Source organism: Zonotrichia albicollis, chromosome 19 (genome assembly GCF_047830755.1).
Source record: "Zonotrichia albicollis isolate bZonAlb1 chromosome 19, bZonAlb1.hap1, whole genome shotgun sequence".
Taxonomy (NCBI): domain Eukaryota; kingdom Metazoa; phylum Chordata; class Aves; order Passeriformes; family Passerellidae; genus Zonotrichia; species Zonotrichia albicollis.
The window spans coordinates 3,670,690-3,694,958 of record NC_133837.1 but is presented as its reverse complement, the minus strand read 5'-3'; the positions used below and the strand labels follow the sequence as shown (position 1 = coordinate 3,694,958).

Here is a 24,269-nt window from a genome sequence, read left to right as displayed (position 1 = left end):
GTTGAGCTCCGACTCCTGCCAGGTCCTGCCAGAGCCGTAGTCCATCTGCCTGAAGCCATGGCTCATTTTGGGGCACCACCCAGGACAAGGGAGCCCCAGCAGGGCCCTGCCTGTCTCCCCTCTTCCTTTACTGTATCTCTCCCCTTTTCTACCCCCCCGCCCCAGCCGGTCCCCCAGTCTGGCTCGCTCTAAACCAGTGCTGCGGGATCAGCTGATGCTTTAATACTGGCGACAGCTGGAGGATGCTGCTGCCTGCGGGGGCTTTGCTCAGTGTCACCCCCCTCCCCGTGACCGATGGGGACCCTGAGGCTGTCCTGCACCGCCCGGGGGGCACCACGGTGGGCAGCTGGCCGCTCTCCACCAGTTCAATCAGCAAAGGGATGGGAGATGTTGGCGGGAGGGAATGAGTCCAACCGCATTCCTCCAGCCCTCACCGGGGCTGGGGACGGGCACTGCCCAGAGAGGGAGTCTGTGCCATTTTACCAGGGGTTTTCCCTCCTGGAGATGGAGGAGAGGGGCGAAGGAAAAGAGGGGGTCTTGCCGCCTTCTCTCTCCGGCCGCGGTGCCAGGAGAGGCGGGCCGGTTTCGGGAGGGAGGGCTGCCTGTCCCCCGTGCCCCCCCTTCCACCGGGGCTGGCGGCCAGCCCCGAAGTTGCGGCGAGGCGGGAGGACACACGTCCTGTCCTTCCACCGCCCCCGGGCTCCCCCCAGCCTCCATCCCCGCATCCCTCCCCCGGCCGTCCCGCCCGGGCCGCCCCGCCGCTCCCGGGCCGGGGGGAGATGGCTGCCGGCGCTCGGAGGTCGCCGAGACACCTGCTGCCACCGGGCCCCCCCCCGTGCACACCCGCTCCGCTCCCGCTCCCTCCTTCCCCCGCTGCCGTCCCTGCCTCCAGCCGCCGCTGCAGAGCCGCCGCCGCCGCCGCCGCCGCCAAGGACGAGCCGGGACCGACGGCGGCCGCCGGAGCCCCCCGCCAGCCGCGGCGGGGGCCGACCGTGCCCCGGGGGGCTGCCCCGCACGAGGAGAAGCTTTGGCAGAGCCGAGCCCCCGGTGGGACGAGCCCCGCCGGAGCCGCGGGGGATGTAGGCACCGGGCAGCGGCGGTCCCGTAAGTACCGGGCGGGCTGGGGGCGTCCGGGGCCCGACGGGCTCCGCTGCCGCCCCGCACCGCCGCCAGCAACTTTCCGGGATGGGGCGGTTGTTTTTCATGGGGTGGGGGTTTCCCTGTCCGTCCTCCCCTACCTCAGCATCCCCCGCATCCCGGAGCTCCTGCTCCCCATGCCGGGCACGGGACAGGAATGAGCCTCAGTCCTGGCCGCTCTTCTGGGGGGTTTTGGGGGGAGTGGGTGGCAGGAAAAACTGAGGAGACCTCCCTGGGTGCCACCAGCCCTGTGTCCCCCGCCGCCACCTTGCGTAACCCAGCGGCAGGCAGGACACTTGGCGTTTATTTTTGGTTAATCCATATTCGACCTTTTAAAGCTGCGTTTCGGTGCGTGCGTGTGGGGCCCTGCCCATGGCCCCGGCCCGCAGCCCCCGGCCCGCAACTGTTGCTGTCAGAGGTGCGGGCGAGCAAGGGGAGGGTGGTGAGGAAGAGGAGGGTGATGCCGGGTGGCGACAGATGAAGGTTGAAAGGAGACGGGGCTTGCCGAGGGCTGCCAGTGCTGCTCTGTCCCGAGTCATCCCCCCTGCATGGGCACAGGGAAGGTGATGATTGTCTTTGAGGAGGTTTTGCTGCTTTCTCCCCTTCTGAAGGGCTTCATCGAGCTCTCCTTGCTGCACAGGGATGTCCCCATCGGGGCAATGACAAGCCCTGGCACATCCTGGTGCCCTCCTCAGTGCCCCCTCTCCTCCCCACAGGGCTCCCGCCAGGTTTGGCTTTGCTCTGTCCTTCCCCTTCCCCATCCCTTGGCGCAGGCTGCGTTTTCCCTCTGTTTTCAGGCTCGGAGGCTTTTTTTGGGGACATAAGGTTTCTCTTTCCTGAATGATATTTTGCATTTTGGAATTTTATTTTTCCCCATTCCTGAGGTCAAAATGTCTGCATGAGCTCTACCTCTCTTGGAGCAGAGAAAGGAGGGAGGGCAAAAAACGGAGGTTTAAAATTAGGAGCAAACTTTGCTTGTTGCATTAAAATGACATTTCAGGGTCTGGTGAGAGGTAAGGGTTCTATTGGTGCCTTTAGCACAAGGTTTCTGTGAGTTGGGTGCACCAGGGGAAGTTGTGCCTAGGAAGGTGGTTAACCTGCTCAAAACTACCCCAAAGCAACAAAAAACAAGTGGCAAAGACACCAAGCAGCTTTGTGGTGTCCTGTGGTCCTTGGGGAGGCTGCCAGGAGGTGCCATTGCCTTGCCCAGGCTCCTGCCCATGGCCACCTTCCTCCTGACCCTGACTGGTTTTCACCCAGCTGGAAAACCTCCCTTTTGGGAAAGTCTTTTCCCAAGGGACCAATTCTGCACTGTTTCCCACAAGGGGTTGGGAAATGTGGATTTTCTTTGAAGTTGGCAGGGGCTTTGCTGCGTTGTGCTGAGCCCAAGAGCAGCCCCAGCTCTGGCAGTAGCTCCAGAAAGGGCTCAGTTTCTCCTCAGCCTCCACCACTTTCCTGCAATCTGTCATCTCCCCCAAAATTCTCCTGTACCCCTTTAGCTCAGTAGGAGAAACAGTGGGCTGGAAACACATGGTGCTAGCTGGGCTGGAGGAGCTGGCTGCCCTTTGCCTCCCAAATTCGGCCATTTTGGAGCAGCCCCATCTCCAGCCTGCACATGCAGCCCTTGCCAGCCACAGGCTCTCTGGCCTGAAACTCCTCCATCCTCTTCCATGCCCACCAAAGGCTGTGGTGAGCCAGCCTGACTCTGCATGGAGGCACCAGGCTCCTGGGAAGGATGGAAATTCATTGCCCTGGATGGCTCAGCACGGGCTGAGCGATGGGATGAGCCCATGCCCGCCTCCCCTCTGCTGCTGCCACTGCATTTCAGCTGTGAGGGACGGGGATATTTTCCACCTGCGGCTTGGTCCGTGGGAAACCAGATTGCTGAGTCCTGTCCCCAGTCAGAGCCAGGAGCAGGGGGTGGCAGAGCTTGGCATGGCAAGGGACAACCACTGGTCTGTGCCTGGATTGCTCGGTACTGGAAGAGGCTCCCGAGCTTGGGCAAGACTGAGTTGAGGAAGAGGAGGATCAGGTCCTGGAGTAGGTGAGGTGCCAGGGCTGGCACAAGCAAACCCAATCAATCACCACAAGGGCCCAGAGTATATTTAAACGTCCTTGAGGAGGGCTCAGACGGGCAGTGCTGCTGGCAGGGCGGTTCTGTTTGTTTTGGGTGGCATGTTGCTCCCCTTCCTCTCTGCTTGGGTAGCTGATGCCGGATTCCCAATGAATTATTTATCACAGGACTAAAAATACTTGGGAATTCGCAGTGAGGAGCAGGCAGTGCAGGCTGCCCTGCCACTGAGCTGGCCGTGCCGGAGCATGGGACGCTGCCAGCATGGCATGACTCACCTGCTGCCCTCTCTGGCCAAGGGGCCCCGGCTGCGGCCGCCGCTGTGGCGTTGTGGCTCCTGCAGCTCCACCAGCTGCGACGTGCAGTGGGCTGGGAGATGCAGTCAGGTAGAGTGAACCCCCTGGGTGGTGCTGGGTGCTGGGGGTGGATGATTCCCTGGGGAAATGCAGCTGGTTTAGAGAGATGCTGCCCGGTGAGCATCAGTGCCCGGACAGGTGCCCAAGACTTCCTGGTAGCCATGGGGTACAGGAGGGAAATGTGTGGTTTGTGTTCCCTGGAGGGAACAACCCCAGTGCTCAAATCTGCACTGAGCAGCTCTTGCAGGGTGCCCAGCCCAGCAGCTGTTGGGTTTATATCCTGCATTTTCAGCACGCTGGCAATGTTTTTGCAGTGTGCTGAAGGGGTGTCCGTCACTGCGGCAGGGAGGAACGTTGGGGTGCGGGTCACCAGGGCAGCCCAGACCCCAAAACCAGCTGGGACTCAGCGAGAGGAGCATCTGGCTGTGCTGGAGACACATTAAGCAACAGCAGCTTTTAATTGCAAGTGACGTTTCTTAGCACCAGCTGGCACCTTGCTGCATGAAGCAACACTGGTGCCTGGCTGGTGCCACCGTGGAGGGCTGCTTGTCCCCTCCCTGCTGCCCCACTTGGCACAAGGGTGACTGCCCTGGGGGAAATGGGGCTCAGAGGGGCTTGGATACCCCTGGCCACAGGCTGGTTTTGCTGGTGGTCTCAGAGAGGTGAACTCCAGCACAGGGGTGTGTCACTGTGGGCAGGCATGTGTCCCACTACAGGGGACTGTCACCTCAACTGCTGCGGCGTGAGCACCCACGGGCAGTGGGGAGCTGGGGGCCTGGCAGGGAGCGTGTGCCCAAAGAGCCCCTGAGAGCCTGGATTTGGGCTGTAGCCAGCACAGACACAGTGTGAGGGTGTCCCATCGGGGTGGGCACTGCCAGCAGGGGACACACACTGGGGGCAAAGAGAAGGAGGAAAGCAGAAGGATGCTGTGGAATTCTTGGAGGGAAAAATTGGAGATATGGAGCCAGATAGGTGCATTGGTTGGGATTTTGTGGCAGAGAAGAGGCTGAAGTAGGGTGATGGGCAGGAGACAGTCAGCGGGACAGGCAGGGAACCAGCTACTTCAGTGACTGTGATTTGCAAAATCTCAACAAGCAGGGTGCAGAGCTGAACCATCCGTCAAGGGCAAAGCCTTTGAATGTTGAAGGTGGCTGGCTGCTGCAGAGAGAGGCACCAAAGCGCTCCCAGCCCCTCCTGGCATCTCTTGCAGCTGTTTCTGTCCCTGGCTGAAGGGATGACATGGACCAGTGCAGCAGTGGTGGCTTTTGGATGGGGTGGGAGGGCAGTGGGAGGGAGATGGTGATGGTGAGATGAGGGCAGGGTGGTCGTGGGAAGCAGGGACTGACTGTGAAGGGTTAGTGGTTGATAAGACTGGAGACAAGTGACACAGCACTGAGGTGTACAGTGGGTGGTGAGTACAACCCCGTGGTCATTCCTTCACCACATCCAGTGTCCCAAGGATGAGGGTCCCCTCATTCCCTGGGGTCAGCCCTCCATGGTGATGCCCCAGGGCAGTGGGGAGGGCGGGGGTGAGCGGGGCTGGGGGTGCTGGCGTGCAGCTGGATGCGAGGGGCTGTGTCCTGTGCTGGCAGGGACACACTGGTGGACATGGGCAGAGCGCCGGCGCACGCTCTGCTACTGTCGATGGTGCTGGGCTGCTCGGCTGCCTTCACGGACATCCTGCTGCCGGGCCCCGAGGAGCCCGTGGTCAACGTGGCCGTGGTGTTCGGGGGCACGTCCTACCCCCTGCACATCCGCTCCCGCCTGAGCCCCCAGAGCTTCCTGGACATGCCCCTGGAGATCCACCCCATCACTGTTGTCGTCAACAACACCAACCCCAGCACCCTCCTCACCCAGATTTGCGACATCCTTGCCGGCCACAAGATCCACGGCATCGTCTTTGAAGACAACGTGGGCACGGAGGCCGTGGCCCAGATCCTTGACTTCATCTCATCCCAGACCCAGGTCCCCATCATCAGCATCAGTGGAGGGTCTGCAGTGGTCCTGACCCCAAAGGTGAGGTACTGACTATTTCCAGGGGGGATGAGAGAAATGAGGAACTGTTAAGAGTGGTGTAGGTAAGGGATGTGGAATGCTGGAGGGCAGAGGAACTGCTGGACTGCAGCCTTTGGGATCAGGGGCAGGAATGGTGGATCAGTGGCTGTGGCAGTGTGGCTTACTGGGGTGGTGGGACATGGTGGGGACTTCAAGGAGGGGCCCCGTTAATGGGGTGGGGGAGAGGACCTCAATACCCAGTGGAAGGACCTTCCCTGGTGTGCTGCTTCCTGTGCCCACCACGGGATGCTGGGTTGGTGGCACTGCCGCTGCTGGGGCTGGATCCAGCCCTGGAATGGCTGCGTGGGCAGCATGGAGAAGCCTTGCTCAGCTGCGCCGCTGATCTCAGGTGCGCTGTGGCTGACACAGGGTTTCTGTCTTCTCTGCTCCTCGCTGGCATCAGACACTGTCCGTTACTGTCACCTGCCTGCTGGGAGCTGCTGGTGGCAGGGAGAGCTGGAGCCAGGCTGGAGGGTCCTGGGCATGGAGATTTGGGCTATGTCCTCAGCCTGCCCGGCCTGGGTGCTGGAGGGCTTTCAGTGCTTGCTCTTTCCTGTGGCTGGAGATTGGAGATCCTGCCCTTCTTGGGGAACTGATTTTGTGCTTTTCTTGCATAGTGGCTTGGGGTCCAATTCCCCTGGACTGCACTCCCACAGCCCTGTCTGTACTCAATCATGGAGCCCCTCGAGCGTATTGTGGGTGGGTGGCAGTGGGTGTGGGGGGCTCTGGTTGGTGCAGTGGACTCAGATGGGTGTAGAGGGCTCAGATGGAGCCTGGAGCAATGGAAAAATATCCATGGCTTTGCTGCTGGGTGATTTTCTGCAGCTTTCTCCAGGGCCTGCGTATTTCGGGGTCAGTGGAGGGATCTCCACCTCCTCCCTGTCTGGGATTCTCTGGGGCTCACCCCAGACTATTTCTCTGGAGGTGGGGAGGGTCTGGGTGGCAAAACCTGCTGCCTGCACGTGACCTTCGGCAACTGCCATTCGCTGAATCATTTAAGACAGAATCAGACTAATTAAGGTTTGCTAATGAGAGGCCAGATGGCCAGGGAGGTGGAGCGGGAGGGAAGGAGCCACACAGGCTCTGACTGCAGGTAGTGAGATGGAGCAGGGATGGGATTTATGCTCCTGGCAGAACTCTTGCCCACCTCCTTCTCCTGGTTTAAGGAGAAACTGATGATCTCCTTTGGAGGATGGAGACATTTTTGGTCAATATGCTAAGAAAAGGATATGAGGCTGCAGGAGTTGACCCTTTGCACAGGGTGAAGTTCTTTGGAGGAGCATTAATGTGATTTTGGGTATCTCCAGCCCATGGACCACACCAGTTCATGGCAATCTTGAACTTTTCATGATGGCAAATGCAAGGAGGCTTGCATGGGTGCATGACACCTGGATCATGATGCCAGAGCAGGCCCTGATCCCTCTCCTCCCTCAGGAGCCCGGATCAGCTTTCCTGCAGTTGGGTGTCTCCATTGAGCAGCAAATCCAGGTGATCTTCAAGGTGCTGGAGGAATACGACTGGGGCTCCTTTGCTGTCATCACCAGCCTCTACCCAGGCTACAACATCTTCCTGGACCTCATCCGCTCCTTCACGGATGCCAGCTACTTTGGCTGGGAGCTGCAAGAGGTGCTCACCTTCGAGATGAGCCAGGAGCAGAGCAGCTCCAGGACGCAGCGGCTCTTGCGCCAGATTGATGCCCAGGTCCTCATTGTTTACTGCTCCCGAGAGGAGGCCGAGTATCTCTTCTCCATGGCAGAACAAGCCGGGCTTGTGGGGCCAGGATACATCTGGATTGTGCCCAGCATGACAGTGGGCAACATGGAGGTGCCGCCCTCGTCCTTCCCGGTGGGCCTCATCAGCGTGGTGACGGAGAGCTGGAAGCTGAGCCTGCGGCAGAAGGTGCGCGACGGCGTGGCCATCATTGCCATGGGGGCCGCCAGCTTCTTCCGCGCCCATGGCTACCTCCCCGAGGTGGGGCGGGACTGCTGGGCCCCCACCAGGGCCATGGCCACCAACACCAGCTTCTACCGGTGAGGAATGGGGAGCCCCTGGCGTGGGTGTGAAACGGGAGGAGTGGGGAAAAAGTGAGGGAGAGGGCAGGGGAGGAGGGGGAGGGAGCTGGCCAGCAGTAAGGATGGTGCTTGCTGAGGGCTACAGCTGGTAGTCCGTGCCTCTTGGCTGTGATTCTCCTGAAGCATCTCCCCAGAGATGTCCCAGCACCTCCCTTGCCTTTTCCCATGTTTTTGGCGACTCAGGAACCCTGGGGGTCTCAGGGGGGGCTATCACAGCTCTATGGCACCTCAGAGCTGCTTTGGCAGTCTGTCCATCCTCAGCCCTGCAGTGGGCCATCCTTGGTGCCTCCTTGCTAGAAGAGCTTTCTTCAGCTCCCCTCTGCCCCTTGCATGGGTGTTAAAGCTGGTCCCCAGCTCTCAGCCCCACATGTTTCCATGGGACCTGTGGCAGCCTGGGTGAAGGTGGAGGAGGAGGGCTGTGCAGTGCAGGGCTGCACAGCCAAAGGCTTACAGGCTCTGTGTCCCACCAGGCACCTTCTCAATGTGACATGGGAGCACAGGGATTTCTCCTTCAATGAAGGTGGCTACCTGGTCAAGCCCACCATGGTGGTGATCACGCTCAACCAGCACCGGCTCTGGGAGATGGTAGGACCCCCAGGCCCCCTGAAATGGGCACACTGCGGGGTGGCTGGGCAGGGTGAGCCTGGGGCCTTGCACAGGCTGGGGTCCCACCCTGGGGTGAGCTGTGCCATGCAAAACCCAAAAGTACCATGGCTGGTCCCAAAAGTACCAATGGTGCCATGGTGGGGGTTTGCAGCAATGATGAGCACCAAAGCTCTGGCAGGAGTTGACAGTTTTTCCTTGCAATTTGGCTGATAAGTTCAAAAAAAGTCAGAAATGCAGATGCCCACTTCTGGAGAACAGCAGCCAAACACCTAGATCTGAAACAAGATGCACGGAGGGTGTTTTTTGTAGTTTGAAAGTATTTTGGGTAAAGTTTGGCCAGGTCTGTTCTCACCCGAGTATGAAGCTCGGGGCTCAGGAGGAAACACCTCACCTGTGGTCCACGGGTGTGTGGGGAAAGGGATGCTGAGATGGGGCTCACAAGGAATAAGCCCCAAAGGTGGGAGGATGGATATGGGATCACGTGTGACCCCCAGAGCCCCTCACGGGGGTGACCATGTGCTCTCCCTTGGGGGGCAGGTGGGCAAGTGGGAGAAAGGCATCATCCACATGAAGTACCCGGTGTGGCCCCGCTACGGCTCCTTCATGCAGCCCGTGGTCGACAACCGCCACCTGACAGTGGCCACCCTGGAGGAGAGACCCTTCGTCATCGTGGAGAACACGGACCCCAGCACGGGGGTCTGCGTGCGCAACACCGTGCCCTGCCGCAAGCAGACCAACTCCTCCCACAGGTGGGCAGGGACACGGAGCTCGGCAAGGCTGGCCGCCGCTCCCTTGGCACGTGGTGTCCAGGGTGCTCAGAGCATCTCTGTTTGGTCCAACCCATCTTTCCTGGTGTGTTTCCAGTGGGGATGGCCTTGTGGATCCCTACACCAAGCTGTGCTGCAAAGGTTTCTGCATTGACATCCTGAAGAAGCTGGCCAAGGCTGTGAAGTTCTCCTACGACCTCTACCTGGTGACCAATGGCAAACATGGCAAGATCGTGCGTGGGGTGTGGAACGGAATGATTGGTGAGGTAGGGATGGGCATGGCTCAGACCCCGCTTCGACACTCCCTGGAGGGCACCACTCACCCTGGGGCTTTCCTGGTGAAGATGGGATTTGTGGTGGGACTGTGGGCAGGGAAGAGCTTGGCATGAGCTCCTCCCTGGAGGAGTCATCAGATGAAACTTACAACTGCACAGCAGGTTGTGTCTGTGCCCCTGATCACTTAGGAAGATAATATTGTTTGTTAAAAATGTCAGAAATTAAGACTGGAAATGCTGGAGATGAGGAAATGCCTGGGGAAAGTGGTCTGGGTCCCTCTGCCCATCCCAAGCTCACCTGCCCCTTTTCCAGGTGTACTACAAGCGTGCAGACATGGCCATTGGCTCCCTCACCATCAATGAGGAGCGGTCTGAGATTGTGGATTTCTCCGTGCCCTTTGTGGAGACGGGCATCAGCGTCATGGTGGCCCGCAGCAACGGCACCGTGTCCCCCTCTGCTTTCCTGGGTGAGCCCTGTGTCCCCTTGTCTTTCTGCAGGCTCATCCCATGCTTCCTACAAATGCAAATTGGAAATATTGTTCAATTTTAACAACTTTCAAGGAAAAAAAGCCTAAGTCATAAGGGAAGGAGATTGTGCTGTCAGCTTTGGGGCTTCTTTCTTCCCTGCCTGAATAATCCTTTTATTATGGAGATGGAGGCTGGAGACTAAGGCTGGGCTCAGTGGTTTTCTCCTCTTCATTTTGTGTGTGGAGGAGGGAGGATGGGGACATGGGAGGATTTGCCAGCTTGGATCTCTGCTTTGGGGACCCATCTCTGCCACCATCACCAGAGCCAGTGGTTAAGCCAAGTGTAGGAAACCACCAGTGCTACAAGTTTTATTTAATGAGTTTTACACCAGCAAAGCTGCAGCCTAGGTAGGGGGGATGGGCCAATGTCATCGGGAAATTCAGCTTGGGCAGGGCTCTCTGCACTTGGCAAGGGCACAGCATCCATGTCCCAGCTCAGCTGGCACTGGGCTCTTGTGTGGGGAGGGCGCACGAGGGTGCTGGGGATCCATGGAAGCTGGGACCATCAGCCTGGGCACATCCTCCTCATCCTGTCCCCCCACACCACGAAGCCCAGACTCCCACGGAAGCAGGGTCACCTTCACCAGCCCCAGGGACAGATGGAGCATCCTGCCCTGGTTTGGCAGGGCTGGGGTCTGCTGTCCCCATGTCCCTGTGTCTCCTGCCTCTGCGCTAGTGAGCCACATCCCCATCAGGGGAGGCCTCTCCTCCCTGACAGCGAAGGACACGCTGATAAATGGACCTCGGTGGCTGCACGTTGATGGCTCGGATGCATCCCCAGTGCTCCTGCTGCTCCATCCTGTGCTCCTGCTGCTCCATCCCACATCATCTTGGGCAGGCAGGGGCTCATTGCCTGTCCCCACTCACGGGGGGCTCTCCCCAGGGCTGAGCAGGTTCTGTGCCTGGCGTTCTCCCCAGGGCTGGTTCTGTGCCTGATGCAGGCACAGTCCTGTCTCCAGAACCATCATGGGGGACAACCTGTAATCCCATGGGAAACCCTCCTGCAGTGACTCTGGAGATGGGTAGCATTTTGTAAAGATCTCCCTGTTGGTGAGAAGCTGATTTGGTCCAGGCAGGGAAGCATGGCTGCATCCCCTAGCTCTGTAGCAACCCCCTTCCCTCCTGAGTCCCTGTGGAGCTGCTTGGCCATGGTGGTGCCAACCTCCAACTCCTCTCCAAGGTGGGGCAATATTCAGGATGAGGGCCATCCATCCAGGAGGGCTCCTGGCAGTCCTCAGAGGACCAGGGGATGTCTTTGGAGGCTCACAAAGTTCTACTTGCTTTGCAGAGCCTTATAGCCCAGCCGTGTGGGTCATGATGTTTGTCATGTGCCTCACTGTGGTGGCCATCACCGTCTTCGTGTTCGAGTATTTCAGCCCCGTTGGCTACAACCAGAACCTCACCAGTGGCAAAAGTGAGTTGGGAAGGTGGGAGCTGGGAGAGGGGGACACATCCCTGGCTGGGCTGACAAATGTCTCCTCTGTTCCCTGTCTCTGCAGGGCCAGGAGGTCCCTCCTTCACCATTGGCAAGTCCGTGTGGTTGCTGTGGGCTCTGGTCTTCAACAACTCCGTCCCCATCGAGAACCCCAAGGGCACCACCAGCAAGATCATGGTGCTCATCTGGGCCTTCTTCGCTGTCATCTTCCTCGCCAGCTACACGGCCAACCTGGCTGCCTTCATGATCCAGGAGCAGTACATTGACACTGTGTCAGGGCTGAGTGACAGGAAGGTGATCATTGGGGTGGGAACCCTAAAAAATCCCTAAAGACAACCCTTTTTGAAGTTACCGGCACTGATGTGTGTGGAGCTACACATCACTGCCAGTTGGCTGGGCATGAGTGTATGAGCAGAGGGCTGGCTGCGGGGAGGGGACATGCTGGGGACATGGAAAGACATGGGCACTGTGTGATGCCACCCCCTGGGGCTCCCCATTGCAGTTCCAGAGGCCACAGGAGCAGTACCCACCCTTCCGCTTTGGCACCGTCCCCAACGGCAGCACCGAGAGGAACATCCGCAGCAACTACCCCGACATGCACACCCACATGGTGAAGTACAACCAGCGCTCTGTGGAGGACGCCCTCACCAGCCTCAAAATGGGGTATGGCTCCCTGAGATGGGGTATGGCCTCCAGATGGTGTATGGTCTCAGAGCTCCCCCAAATGACCCCCATATATAGCACCCCTAAATAACTATGACTCCCTGGAATAGGGTACAGGACTTCCCAGAGGGAGAAGGGATTTCTCAAATGGGGTACAACCCCCCTGAAGTTAGTTGTGAGCCCCCCAGGTTGGGTACAGCTCTCCCAGACAGGGTATGGCTCGGTGCATCTTCCCTGGATGAAGTACAGGACCCCCAAACACGGCACAAGCTGCTGCAGATGGAGTACAGCTTCATACAGCTCCCCTCAAAAGGATGCAGCTCACCCCAGATGGGGCATGGGTCCCCCAAGTAGTACAGCTCCCCCCAAGATTGGGTACATCCCCTCCAAGTGTGGTTACAGCACTCCAGGACAGGCCAGGGACCCCAAGAGAACACAGAATCTCTTCCAGATGGGCCACAGCTTCCTGAAAGGGATACAGCTCCCCAAATAGGCGCAGCCCTCCCCCACTGACGGGCTTTCAGCCCCCTGCTCACCCTTCCTCCTGTTGGTGGGCAGGAAGCTGGATGCCTTCATCTATGACGCGGCGGTGCTCAACTACATGGCGGGCAAGGACGAGGGCTGCAAGCTGGTGACCATCGGCAGCGGGAAGGTGTTCGCCACCACGGGCTACGGCATCGCCCTGCAGAAGGACTCGCGCTGGAAGCGGGCCATTGACCTGGCCCTGCTCCAGTTCCTGGGAGATGGTGGGTGTTTGAGCGAGCTCCTCCTCGGCCCTGTCCCCCTCCTGCCCCACCCCTGCCCTGCAGATTAACCCAGCGAACGGGGTTTGGCCCTCAAACCCTGTGCAGCCTTCACAGCTGACATCCTCATGGCAGGACAGCACTGAGGCACTTCACCAGCTCCTTCCAGGGGTATGAAATCCTCTGGATGTTGTGCGTGTCATTCCCTCTGGGGCTGTAAAATCCTGGAGATGGCTGTGCACAACATTTGAGGGTCCTGAGGAGAAGCCTGGGAAGAGGAGAGTAAGCGTGGTTGGCTGGCACACGGGTGGGAAACAGAGTCAGGAGAGGACCCTGGAGAAGGATAAGTGACTGGTGGGATACTCAGGCCAATGGCAGCAGCAACATTAGGTGATTCCAGCTCCAGAGGCTCAGGGGTCTCTTTATCTTCCTCCACCCACAGCAGACTGGAAAGGGGCAGGGATGGGCTTGGAAAGATGATTCCCAGGGGTGGATTTTCAACTCCTTCACTGTTATGCATGTCCCAGGTGAGACCCAGAAGCTGGAGACGGTTTGGCTGTCAGGGATCTGCCAGAATGAGAAGAATGAGGTGATGAGCAGCAAGCTGGACATTGACAACATGGCTGGGGTTTTCTACATGCTGCTCGTGGCCATGGGGCTGAGCCTGCTGGTGTTCGCTTGGGAGCACCTCGTCTACTGGAAGCTGCGTCATTCCGTCCCCAAGTCCCACAAGCTGGACTTCCTCCTGGCCATCAGCAGGGTGAGGGATGCTGACAGGGGCTTTCAAGGGGCCCAAATGTCTTCACACGGTGTCACAGAGATGGACATGGCCTGGTGGGCATTGTCCTTTGGCCTGCATGGGAAGGAGTGGAGATGTTCTTGTTGATATGAGATCTTGGTGAGAAAAGCCAGGTTTCAGGAAAGGGCTCAGTCCCGGGAATGACCCCACACCCTTATCAGCAACCCTGGGGAAAGGAGTGATAGAGGGTAGTGCCACCCACGTTGACAAGCTCTGGGGATCCTGGGGAGGGGGCGTCAGTGCTCTGAAGCTCCCTCAGACTCAGCAGCATGAACTCAGCTCAGCAGGGTGGGCTCAGTGGGGCAGGACTCCACTGACCTTGCTGATGATGGGGGGTCCCCATTTCTCCCCACAGGGTATCTACAGCTGCTTCAATGGGGTGCAGACCCTGTCGAGCCCCGGGCGGGCGCCCACACCCGATGTCACTGCCAGCTCAGCCCAGGCCAACGTGCTGAAAATGCTGCAGGCGGCCAAAGAGATGGTGACGACGGCCAGCGTGGGCGGCTCACTGGAGCAGGCCACCCGCACCATTGAGGACTGGAGCAACCACAGCGAGCGCCTCCAGACCACCTTCTCCCTGAGGACACCGCAGCTCGTGGTGCAGAACAGCACCGGCGCACACCGGGGCCCGCACCCCGCCGACAGGCTGGGGAGAGCCTACGCTGCCAAGGGCGCTCCCCTGGGGCTGCCGCTGCCGCAGCCCATCCCCGTGGACTCCCGTCTGCCCGGGGAGGAGAACTGGAGAGGGGAAAACGAGCACCCCCACCTGCTACACCCCCTGAAGTTTCGGGGTGGCTGTGCAGGGGATGAAGCTCTCACAGGTTTCCCCCACCTCCTGGTGAAGACTTCCCCAGGAGGGGATTATGGGGAGCAGATGCTGGTGGGGAACCATATCGGGGCTCCCCTCCCGCCCCCCACATCCCCCCGGGACCTCCCACCACCGGACATCTACAGGGAGCACAAGCGGCCGTCGGGACGGGGGGACCGGCTGCAGAACAACCCCTTGCTGCAGAGGGACGGGGCACACGGGGGCTCGGGGACTCTGCCCCGGCTGCTCTCGGCAGCGGAGAAGAAGCGGGAGGTGGGCAGCGCCTTCCTGCCTCCGTCCTGCTCTCGCGGAGCCTTCCCCAAAGTCACCAGGACTTGCAGAGCCAGGGGCGAGCCGGCGCGGCCGGAGGCGGCGGGGATGGAGCGGGAGAAGCTGAGCCGGTGGGCGAGCTCGGCCAGGGCGCCCGGGGAGCGCGGCGAGAGGCGGCGGCCGGCGGGGCTGCGGCGCTGCGGGGCCCCGCGCCCGGCCCGCGCCGACGTGCCCGACCTGTTCCCCGAAGCCGAGCCCGGCCACGGCTGCGGCTCCCGCTGCCCGCAGGCCGCTGGCCGGCTGCCACCGCGCTCGCCCGTCACCAGGCTGCCGTCCTACCGGGAGGCTTGCCGGCAAAACCCTCGGGCCGCCTTCACCGTGCCGGCGTGCGCCCCCCACGCCTGCATGAACTCCTACCCCAACCTGCCCCTCTACGCCAGACACCTCTCGCGGGGCTCCGCGCCGTGCCGGGAGCAGCCCGGGGCGCAGCGCTGTGACCGGGGCTCCGGGCGCTGGGACAGCGCCTGCAGGGACTGCGGGCGGCGCGGGGAGCTGGCCTGGCTGCGGGCGGCGGCGGCGGAGCGGAGGGAGCCGCCGGTGGCCCGCGGGGTGGCGAGTCCCTGCGCCGGCGGCTCCTGGCGGCGGGTCTCCAGCCTGGAGTCGGAGGTGTGATGGGGGACAGGGGGGTGTCCGCACCCCTCTGCCTGCCCTGTGCCCGGGGTCCCCAGGGCCAGCCAGCGGCTCCCGGCCGGGCTCCGGCCTCCCGGGTCCCGCACCGCCGGCAGCGGGATGCTCCAAGCGGCTCGGCGGGGCCCGGTGCGCTCTTTGGGGGGTCAGAGGAGCCTGGCAAGGGCTGGTACATGCTGAGTCGAGTTGTCCCTATAGGCGAGCTGCCATCGGGGACGCCAAACGCATCGCCGCCGTTTTTGCCGTCGCGTTTTGGTTTCATTTAAAAGACTCGAAACGCCATGTCCAGGTCATTAAAAAGACATTTTCAGCTGCCTGGGGACCCTTCTTCCATCCTCCGGGGCTGCCCTTGGCATCATGGATTCCCATGAATATTCGTTGTCCTGCGCACCCCCTCCCCGTCCGCGTCCCGTTACTGCTGAGCCGCGGCACAGGCTCGTCCCACCAAGGGAAAGATGGAAGAGAAAAATGGCAACTGCTCCGAGGGTTTAATTGGGAGCCATCAGCCTGTGCAGAGGCTGGAGCCGAGCACCGGAGCCCCCTGCTCAGGCTTTGGGGTGCCTGGGCTCGGGTCAGTGAGTGATGCTGTCACGGCAGCCTGGCCGGGATCTCCAGCTCGGCACAGCAGCCCCGGGAAGGTGCGCTGTGGGGAATGAGAAAGGGGAAAATTCCTCCCACCTTCCCAGGCTGATGGAGCCATAAATCAGGTGTGATAGATGAGCCGGGTTTAATTCTTCTCTTCGTGTACGTCTGACACAGCCCTTTCCCTGCCGGGCTGGGGCGCGACCAGAGGCGGCCGTGACTCAGGAGCCTCAGGCAGGGGAGAGGCTCTTTGGGAAATGGAAATTGAAGTTCCGGGGCCCGGGGCTACAGCCAGGGCTTGGCCGGGCGGTTCCAGCCCCATCCCAGAGCAGCACCACCAGCACCACACGGAGCTGCCCGTGCGTGGCCGGCAGGCTGTCCCAGGGAGATGCCGACCCTCAGCCCCTCTTCTCAGCTTTGGCATCACCTTCCTCCATAAATGTCTCCCTGGGAAGCTGCTCTAGAGCAGCGCTTTTCTTTTATTCTTTTATCCTTTCTTTTCTTTCCTTTCATTTTTCTTTTCTTTTATTTTTTTTCTTTTCCTTTCTATTAAAACACAGTTGTTGGGGGTTGCTGGGGCCGGTAACAGTGAGGGGATGATGGCAGGGACTGCTCCGGGACACCCAGCCCTGCCCCAGGGATGGCTGCAAAACCCCGAGGAGGTCCAGAAGGGCCTGGCCACGTGTGGTCCAGGCTCAAAAGCATTGGCAATATCTGTCTGTCCATCCATCTGTCCGTCAATGCTTCAACCCATCTGTCTGGGGTTAAATCCAGCCAAGCCCCCCATCCCCCAGCCTGGCTGCCATCACACACTGGTGCCGGTGCTTTAATTCCCTTTTCTTATTTATCATTGCAATTGTCTCTTAATGGCTTTGGCAGCCCCTCCAAGCCTCCTGGCGAGGGTGGGAGATGCCAATGTATAAATAAAAGCCATAAGTAAATAAATCCGGTTGGAGAGGAGGGTATTCATCCAGGCTGCCACAGGTGATGGCACCCATTCACCCGGGGCAGCTTTTCCCAGCCGAGTGCCCCAGATGCCCCCTGGAGTGACAGGCTGGTCCCCAGAAAGCTTCAGGGTGGCCTTGGGAACCTTCCCTCAAATTGTGGCTCTCTGGCTCCAGGAAGCCAGCATACACAGCTGCAGTCAAACCTGAGCTGAGGCTGGGGCTGTGACAGCAAAGGGGAGCAGAAAAAAAAAAAAAAAGCAAAAATCCCCAACCCACGTTTTAAATTAATTAGTGATGTCCCTGGTGACTCAGCAGAGGCCAAATGGAGCTGCTTCATGTTTTATGGAAGGGCTTTGCTGCAGGAGACTGAGGACAGCAAGGGACAAATGGGGTGCAGGGGGTGCTCCCAGGAGAGGTGGCCCCAGGGTTGGGTGTCAGCACCCGGTGTACAGCCTGGGCTATTCTGGGTGCCCCATGTGAGTGCACAGGTCCCTGGCCACCATGGTGGCATTGCATAATCATCTTTACATGCCAATTGGGATGGAAAAGCAGAGTTTTTCTCCCATTTCTGTGCCTGGCGCTGGGCACTGGTGGGAAAGGAGGTGTTTGGGGCATGACCAGTGCAGTGCAGGTGAGATCTGTGACCTTCAAGGAGCAAGGAAGGACCAAGCTGCTGCTGCAGAATTTCCCTGCTCGTGGGTACACCAGGGACAAGCCTTCAGGGAAGCAGCAGTCTGGAAGCACCCTCTGGCTAGGCTTTCCAAAGAGGGGCTGGGTAATTTAGTGTTTAACAGACGTTGAGAAATATTATTTCTTTTTGGTGAAATTGTCTAATCAATCACTTTTTAATTCAGCCTGCTCTGGCACCCAGGGTACCCTGGGAGGCTGTGGGCTGCTATGCAGAGAGAAATAAGGCTGGATCACTGCTGGGTACCCAACTCTGGGGCTCAGCCCCATTGAGGGGAGCAGGCACTGCCCTCCCAAACCCACCCCCCGCCTCTGCCAGCTCTGACATCTCCACAGCACATCCTATTTTCACTGCCCCTTTGCTCAGCATCCCAAGAGCCATCCTGGTGAGGAGAGGGAGAACAAGGCAGGCCAGCAAGGTTGGCCAGTGGGAAGGGGTTCCAATGGCAAGGACATACTGCTGCTGCTGGGGGGAGATGGTGACTCAGGTTAGGGCAGAGGGAACTGCTTAAATCACAAACCAGGACACACATGGGGCCAGGAGGGCGCTGGGACAGCTGCCAGGCCTGTGCCCGAGGATCCTGAGGGAGCAGCAGGTGCAGCCACCTCCTGGTTCCTGCCTCCTGCCAAGGCAAAGCCATGGCACAAAGCCTTCCCCAGCTGCGACCCTGCAGCAGGTGCCCTTTCCTGACCCACTGACGGCTCCTGGCCTGACCAAATCCATCCAGGGCAAAGGCTGGGGAGCACTTTCCTCAAACCTTCAAAGGGCTGAATCCCCTCAGGGACACGTGGCTCCCTGATGGTGGTGAAGCTTTACCTAAAGCTTCTTCCTAGGTTCAAAGTTTTTCTTTGCCTGGCCATTGCTCCTCCAAGTGCTGCAATAGACTGAATTCCTCCCTGATGCCAGTTTGGCCTAAGATTTACAGCCCAAGCCCCAAAATCCGCTGCTGCTTGTGAGGTCCTTCGAGAGAATCACAGTAGAAAGTGTTTATTTCCATCATAAAGATCTGCTTTAATATTTTAACATAAATCAAGCTGCGCTTTATGGTGATAATAAATTTGCTGGCAGAAACTGCCTTTGCAGCCTGAGGCTGTGGAGCAATTCAATTTGTTTGGCTTTAAGTGTAAGGAGCCGTAATTGAGAAGGGGGAAGTACAGATGTTTTAATTGAGTTTGCAGCTTGCACCCAGAGTTGCAGTAGGCTAATAGAGAAGAGGTGAGGGTCTCCATTACCCTTTCCACTTGCCATTTCTCCTTGGCCTGCAGACCCATCCGTCATGGCCATCCCCTCCAGGAATAGCTGCTCCGTGCCTACGCATGAGGAAGAAAGGGATGGAAAAAGAAATCAGACTAAACCAGATGTATAATGTGCATTTTATTGGTTTTAATCCCATTTTTAAAAAACTAATTACAGTCAGGACAAAGCATCACGTGTGAATCTGCAATAATGAATTGTTACTGCTGATAATGGCCAAATAAAAATAGACTTATTCACGATGAGTGAGAGGAGAGAGCTCGTGCCCTGCACCACGGGGTCACCCAGTGTCCCCTCAGCCAGTGCTGGCTGCACTGAACCATTCCCTTCTTGCTTTCTCCAGTAATTTTTAAGGCATTGCTATATCATGTTTTATATAAAAAATGTTCTCTGCTGTAGAGCTTCTTTCTGTTAATCACCCCAATTCCTCGGATATATTTGTTTTGCTGCTGTGCAAGGACAGCAGGTGTCTGGGAATTCATGGTTATTTATTTGAGAAGCACTCACGCTCCTTGGGGAGCACAGTAAGGTACCATGGCAAAGGCTGGGGCTGGAACACAAGTGCTCAGCATCCCATTCCATCCAATACCTGGATCCAGGCAGCTCTTGGAGGTGCAGCCCCTCAGAAGTCACTGTCACACATTGTTGAGGGGAACAGGGGGACACACAGGCCAGGGAAGAGAAGGCACGTCTTTAAATGTAAGAGATGGCAGGAAAGAGGGTGCCAGGCTGGGCTCCCTCCTTCCTGAGAAGGGAAGGGAGGGTGAAAGGAGATGAAATAACAGAGAACAGCCCTGTTTCCTGGCTGCAATGAAATGTGAAGGCAAGAGACTGAAATGGGCATGTGGAGGGCAGGAGCTGAGCCAAGGGCTGTGCAATGCATGGGCGGCTCAGGGCAGACAGCCCCAGCCCCTCATGAACCCACATCTGCACACTCACGCACAGGAACAGCACCCTCAGCCTCTCCAGCTTCCAAAGGCTCATTTCATCAGCGTTCAATTCTCTCTCCAGCTCTGCCTAGCTCCCAGCTGCCACGCAGGTGGCTCCCAGCTCAGCTGCCCCATCAATCTGCCCTCCAAACTACTGCTTCCTAAAAAAGACACCAGCACCAGATACCTCTAAAATACCTTCTTAATTTGGTACTGAAGATACCACAGCAGCTTTCCAGGAGCACTTGGGGATGCTTAAACCCACTAGCAGGGGCTGCAAATGCCTGTTTAGGATCAAGCTGGAGAGAAGATGAACAATCTCTCCAGATTCTCTCCAGGCAGCTCAGCAAGGACACAGTGGCGGTGCTCAGGCTTGAGAGGTGCAGGGTTTTGCTTTAAAAGCTATGAAGTGGTTTTATACAGCTCCAGGTACTTGCATATTCCCCCAGGAGGAGCACTTCAGGTCATATGGAAACCAGAAAGTCCTACTTGAAAACAGAGCTTGATTAGAAAGAGCTGCAGTTCAAAGCTTGCTTTAGTGAGTGATGACATTTAATACTGCAGCAAGTGCAGAGGGCAGGAGGATCTGATGTGCACCTGGCTTTGAACCTGCTTTGATAACAGGGGGTTTTAAATAGTTCAGGTGAAAACTTTTAAAGGTCTTTCTTCTGTCAGGAAACCCCTCATGATCTGTGCCCCAGGGCTTCTGAACACAGGCCTGGTGACAAAGTGGGGTCTTACAGTGACCACAGTCATCCTAAAAGCAGAGCCTCTCCTGGAGCTGCCTAAGGCAGGAGCAGCCCCAAGCCCACCTTAACCCTGTGCAGAAAGACACGACAGGGTCAAGCCCAGTTCCAGCAGGGTTTCAGGTTTTGCTCCCGTGTTTCGGGAGCGCTGCTGCTGCTGCAGGGCTGAGCCAGGGCACAGCCGCCTCCTCCTGGCACCAGCTCATTCCCCTGCGTTAACACCCACCTCGTTTCAAGGCTAATTACCCAACGGGAGCCGGGAACGCTTCAGTGTGCACAGCCGAGGCCTCTGGCGTGTCAGGAGTGGGTAATTAGCACCTCCCCAGCCCACACCGATCCCGATGGAGTTTGGGGCCTGGCTGCTTGTAGCAGCCCCGGGCAAAGCTGAGAAAGGGAGAGGGCTCTGCCAGTGGAAAGCTCTGAGTCCCGTGCTGGTGCTGAGGGCAGCAAGGCTGATTTCCCTTCCAGTGGGAAGAGCTGTATCCCTGCATGCAGAGGGGCATTGCTCTGCCCAACTGAGCTGTCACAGCACAGGAGAACAGGATGGAAATGTGAATGTAACTCCCAGGCTGGAGAAATTCAGCTCTAAGCAAAAGATCCCCTATTCCAGGCAATGTGCACAAACATGATAATGCTTCTAGAAAAAGAAAATGGAACAGCACAAAATTATTTCCTTCTGAATTAGGTCTATTTTCACCCTTATGCCTTCCTTCAACTGGCACAGGAGGTTGGTCTGAAGGAGTCTCAGCAGAAAGAAGAGACTCAGTTATCCCAAACTCCTGCTGGATTCTGCACAGCACATTCCTGCCTTTGGGAACAGAGATATTTAGTGATGCAGCCAAGGCTGTCTCTCTCCTGTGTGCCGAGACCTGCAGCACACACAGAGCCGCAGAGGGACAGACAGAGATTGTGCTGCTCTGACAGAGCCAAAGGCAGGAATGGCTGGACACTGGTTAACGGTGCAGGCTGCCAAGGGCTCAGCCCCAGGGCTTTGTCCGAGAACCAGAACTGTAACAAGGCTGAGTCCACTCCACCCACACCCAAAGTGGAGTGAAGAAAGTCTGTGTCACCAAGCCAACGGCCTGGAAACTTCCCTTCATTCTGCCTCTCCCCCTCAGTGCCCAGTTCCAGAGGGGGAGCTGAAATGCTGGAGTCTCTGGAGCTCCAGAGGGAGTGTGCTGCTACCCCCATCAGAGCTTTGACTCACTCAGGACAATGTTTGCAGTCACAAATATGAAGCAAGAGAAACCCCAAATGAGCACGAACACAATCCAGAAGCTGTGCCGGAAAGGGGAGAGGTGCTTGTTCACCGTCCCGCTGCCGAACACCAGCTGCGTGTCCTTGCGGCTGCAGTAGGCCAGGAAAGCTGGGATGAGGTACTGGATGCCATTGCCAGCATAGGCTCCCGTGATCCCCACCAAGGACTCCAGGTCGTGGGTGCAGAACGCCACCAGCACCGGGGGAACCAGCGTGATGGCAGGAAAGACAATCCTGTCCACCAGCCACGGGTAGGTGCCCCCCTCTCTGTGGAAAAGGGTCTTCCAGTTGTTGCGCAGGGTCACCGCGATGATGGGGAAGTTGGTGCTGATGGTAAAGACCGGGAAGAGGCCCAGGAAGTAGCGGATGAAGGCCACGCTGACGATGTCGCAGTTGGTGAAGTTGAGCGTGTACATGTCCATGAGGGTGTCGTTGCGGAAGCAGTAAATGGCAGTGAAGGACAGGAGGCTGTAGAACGCCAGGATCAGGACGTAATCGAGCAGCACGAGCTTGTTGACGTGCTTCTTCTTGGAGATGGGGGTGATGAGGGATGGCAGGGAGTGCTGGCACATGAAGGAATACACGCACACCCCAAAGAGATTGCGGATGCCCGACAGCTCGGCCATGGACGGCTGACCTTCAGCTTGGCCTCTGCTGATGCGGATGAGGGCCAGAATAATCATGAGGATGAAAGCTGGAGAGAGAGAGAAGGTCTCAGGTCAAGCCCAGGCCCGTGCTCCTCATGACCTCCTTCCTCCCACAGCACTGGCAGTCTTGGCACCGGCTTTCTCCTGCTATGCAAGAGCATCTCCTTATCTCTTAGATGCACCACCTTATCTGAGGGTGCTACATTAAAGGCAAGGTGCACCGGAATTAATCGTGATGTGCTGTCAGTGCCAGTCAGCAGATAAGGGAATGGGCTCAGGCATCTCCCTCCAGTCTCCCTCCCACCCCGAGAGCACAGGGCTGTGCTGTGCCCTTCAGAAGCAGAAGGCTGGCATGGCTGGTGAACCCCAAGCCCTCAAGGGTTTTGGTCCGTGGATGCTTCTGCCCCCCACACACACTGGTTAAATGTTGTCATTTCAAAAAGGCTGAAATATGTTTGGCTCCAATCAACCCCAGTAATAGTCCTACACATTTCTAACTGGACTAGTGTTTTCAAGACCTCCCCTACATGCACAGAAGCAGCAGACACTAGCAAGCTTTCCTGTCCCTTGGATCTGTCAAGCATGATAGAGCAAGAACTAGCCAGCCATTTCCTGGGTAGAAGGAACAGGCTGTCTGTAGCTAATCCCAGGGTGGAGAAGGCAGTCTGGAAGGGACTAAAGCAGCACTGAAAGACTGCTATTAAAATTCATCATTTCTAGACACAAAGTCTGCTTGTCTACCCCCTTCACTTATGTCAGGAAAAAGCCTAACAACATTTTACAAAGCTTATTACAAATAACAACATGCCAGGGACAACATGAATTGAGGAGATTGGGCTAATGCCCTTATTACTCTGAAGGTGGAAATTTGAGCCAGAGCAGTTACTGTGAGACTCTCATTCCTACCATGGCATATAAAAGCAGTAGAAAATTAATTCTGGTGTCACAAAAATTGCATCAACCTAGGAAAGATGATCATCAGCTGCTGGAGTTAACAAATAATGGGGAGAAAAGGACCTGCCTGGCAGGGCAGCAAGCAGTGAGCTTTACAGTCTGGTGCTGCAATGGGTGAGCCACTGTGGCTTGCACAGAGCTGTCCTTGCACCAGTCTGAGGTACAGGAACAGAGCTGTGAATTATCAGGTAATGAAAAAATCAACAAAATGCTGAAACGACTACTACAGACAACTTTGAATGTCATTAATATAAATCCAGAGGAATTAAAGAGAGCAGTGCACAGTTCAAGTCCATGGCAGGCTGGCAGCAGTGCTGGGAGCTGGGCAGGCTCACCATGGGGTGACAAGATCACAGGCTTGCTCTGTGCCCAGCCCTGCTCCCCACAACAGGGGAGACTGGGAAACCCTGCCAGGGATGGGACTAGGGAAAACAGTTACAGACCAGTTAGGGAATGCTGCCTCTCTTGTGCACAAAAATATCAGATTATTCTCACTGAACATTGCCTCCCATATATCCCCAGCACTCCCCACAACCCTCTCTCAGAAATTCACATTCTCCTGCAGCAAACAGCAGCTCCATGCTGAACCCTTCCCAAGCCACATGCTGCATTCCACCCTGTGCTGCCTCAGGAAACCTCTTGCTTCCAGCTGTTCCCAGTGACAGGGCACATCTGCCAGCCCTCCCCAAACACCACACTGACAGCAGCAGGTCCATTCCTCCACAGTACCACGAGGCCAGGTTGTTTTGGGAGTGCTAGGCTCTACTTCCTCCCCCAAGGGCAGTCACACAGAGCCATGGAAGGCAACAGCTCATTGCTCTGGGGGTGTGCAATTCCCCTTGCCTTCACTCAAGCCCAGCAGGTGAGGGGCACTGAGAACAGGGCTACAGTTGTTGTGCCTCCCCCACTGCTCCCTGGAGGGGAGATGCTTGCCAGCCATATCTGCTCAGCAAGAGACCCAGAAGAGCTGTTCCAGGTGATGTGACTTGGCTGC

General features: G+C 57.8%; 2 protein-coding genes and 1 long non-coding RNA gene across 4 annotated transcripts in view; 1 reads left to right on the top strand and 2 right to left on the bottom strand.

The window, feature by feature from the left end:
• Positions 1–244: 244 nt before the first annotated feature.
• GRIN2C (glutamate ionotropic receptor NMDA type subunit 2C) lies at positions 245–19,825 on the top strand. Its single transcript, XM_005495591.4, has 13 exons — positions 245–1,104; positions 5,157–5,580; positions 7,054–7,649; positions 8,162–8,276; positions 8,835–9,046; positions 9,162–9,330; positions 9,653–9,806; positions 11,155–11,280; positions 11,366–11,595; positions 11,804–11,964; positions 12,523–12,710; positions 13,235–13,467; positions 13,862–19,825. Exons 1-13 carry the CDS (start codon positions 404–406, stop codon positions 15,254–15,256), a joined length of 4,704 nt encoding a protein of 1,567 aa, XP_005495648.2. The 5' UTR covers positions 245–403; the 3' UTR covers positions 15,257–19,825.
• On the bottom strand, positions 11,447–13,941 carry LOC141731191 (uncharacterized). Its single transcript, XR_012583156.1, has 3 exons — positions 13,825–13,941; positions 12,501–13,560; positions 11,447–11,580 (listed from the first exon to the last, which is right to left on the bottom strand). It is a non-coding gene; the product is annotated as an uncharacterized LOC141731191 (long non-coding RNA).
• An 18-nt stretch (positions 19,826–19,843) lies between the features above and the next one.
• TMEM104 (transmembrane protein 104) overlaps positions 19,844–24,269 on the bottom strand; it is a 42,716-nt gene continuing 38,290 nt past the window's right edge. For both annotated transcript variants that reach the window (XM_005495589.4, XM_014273161.3), the window contains exon 10: positions 19,844–22,368. In XM_005495589.4, the coding sequence (XP_005495646.1) occupies positions 21,608–22,368 (761 nt within the window). In that variant the 3' untranslated portion in view covers positions 19,844–21,607. The remainder of the gene's footprint in view (positions 22,369–24,269) is intronic.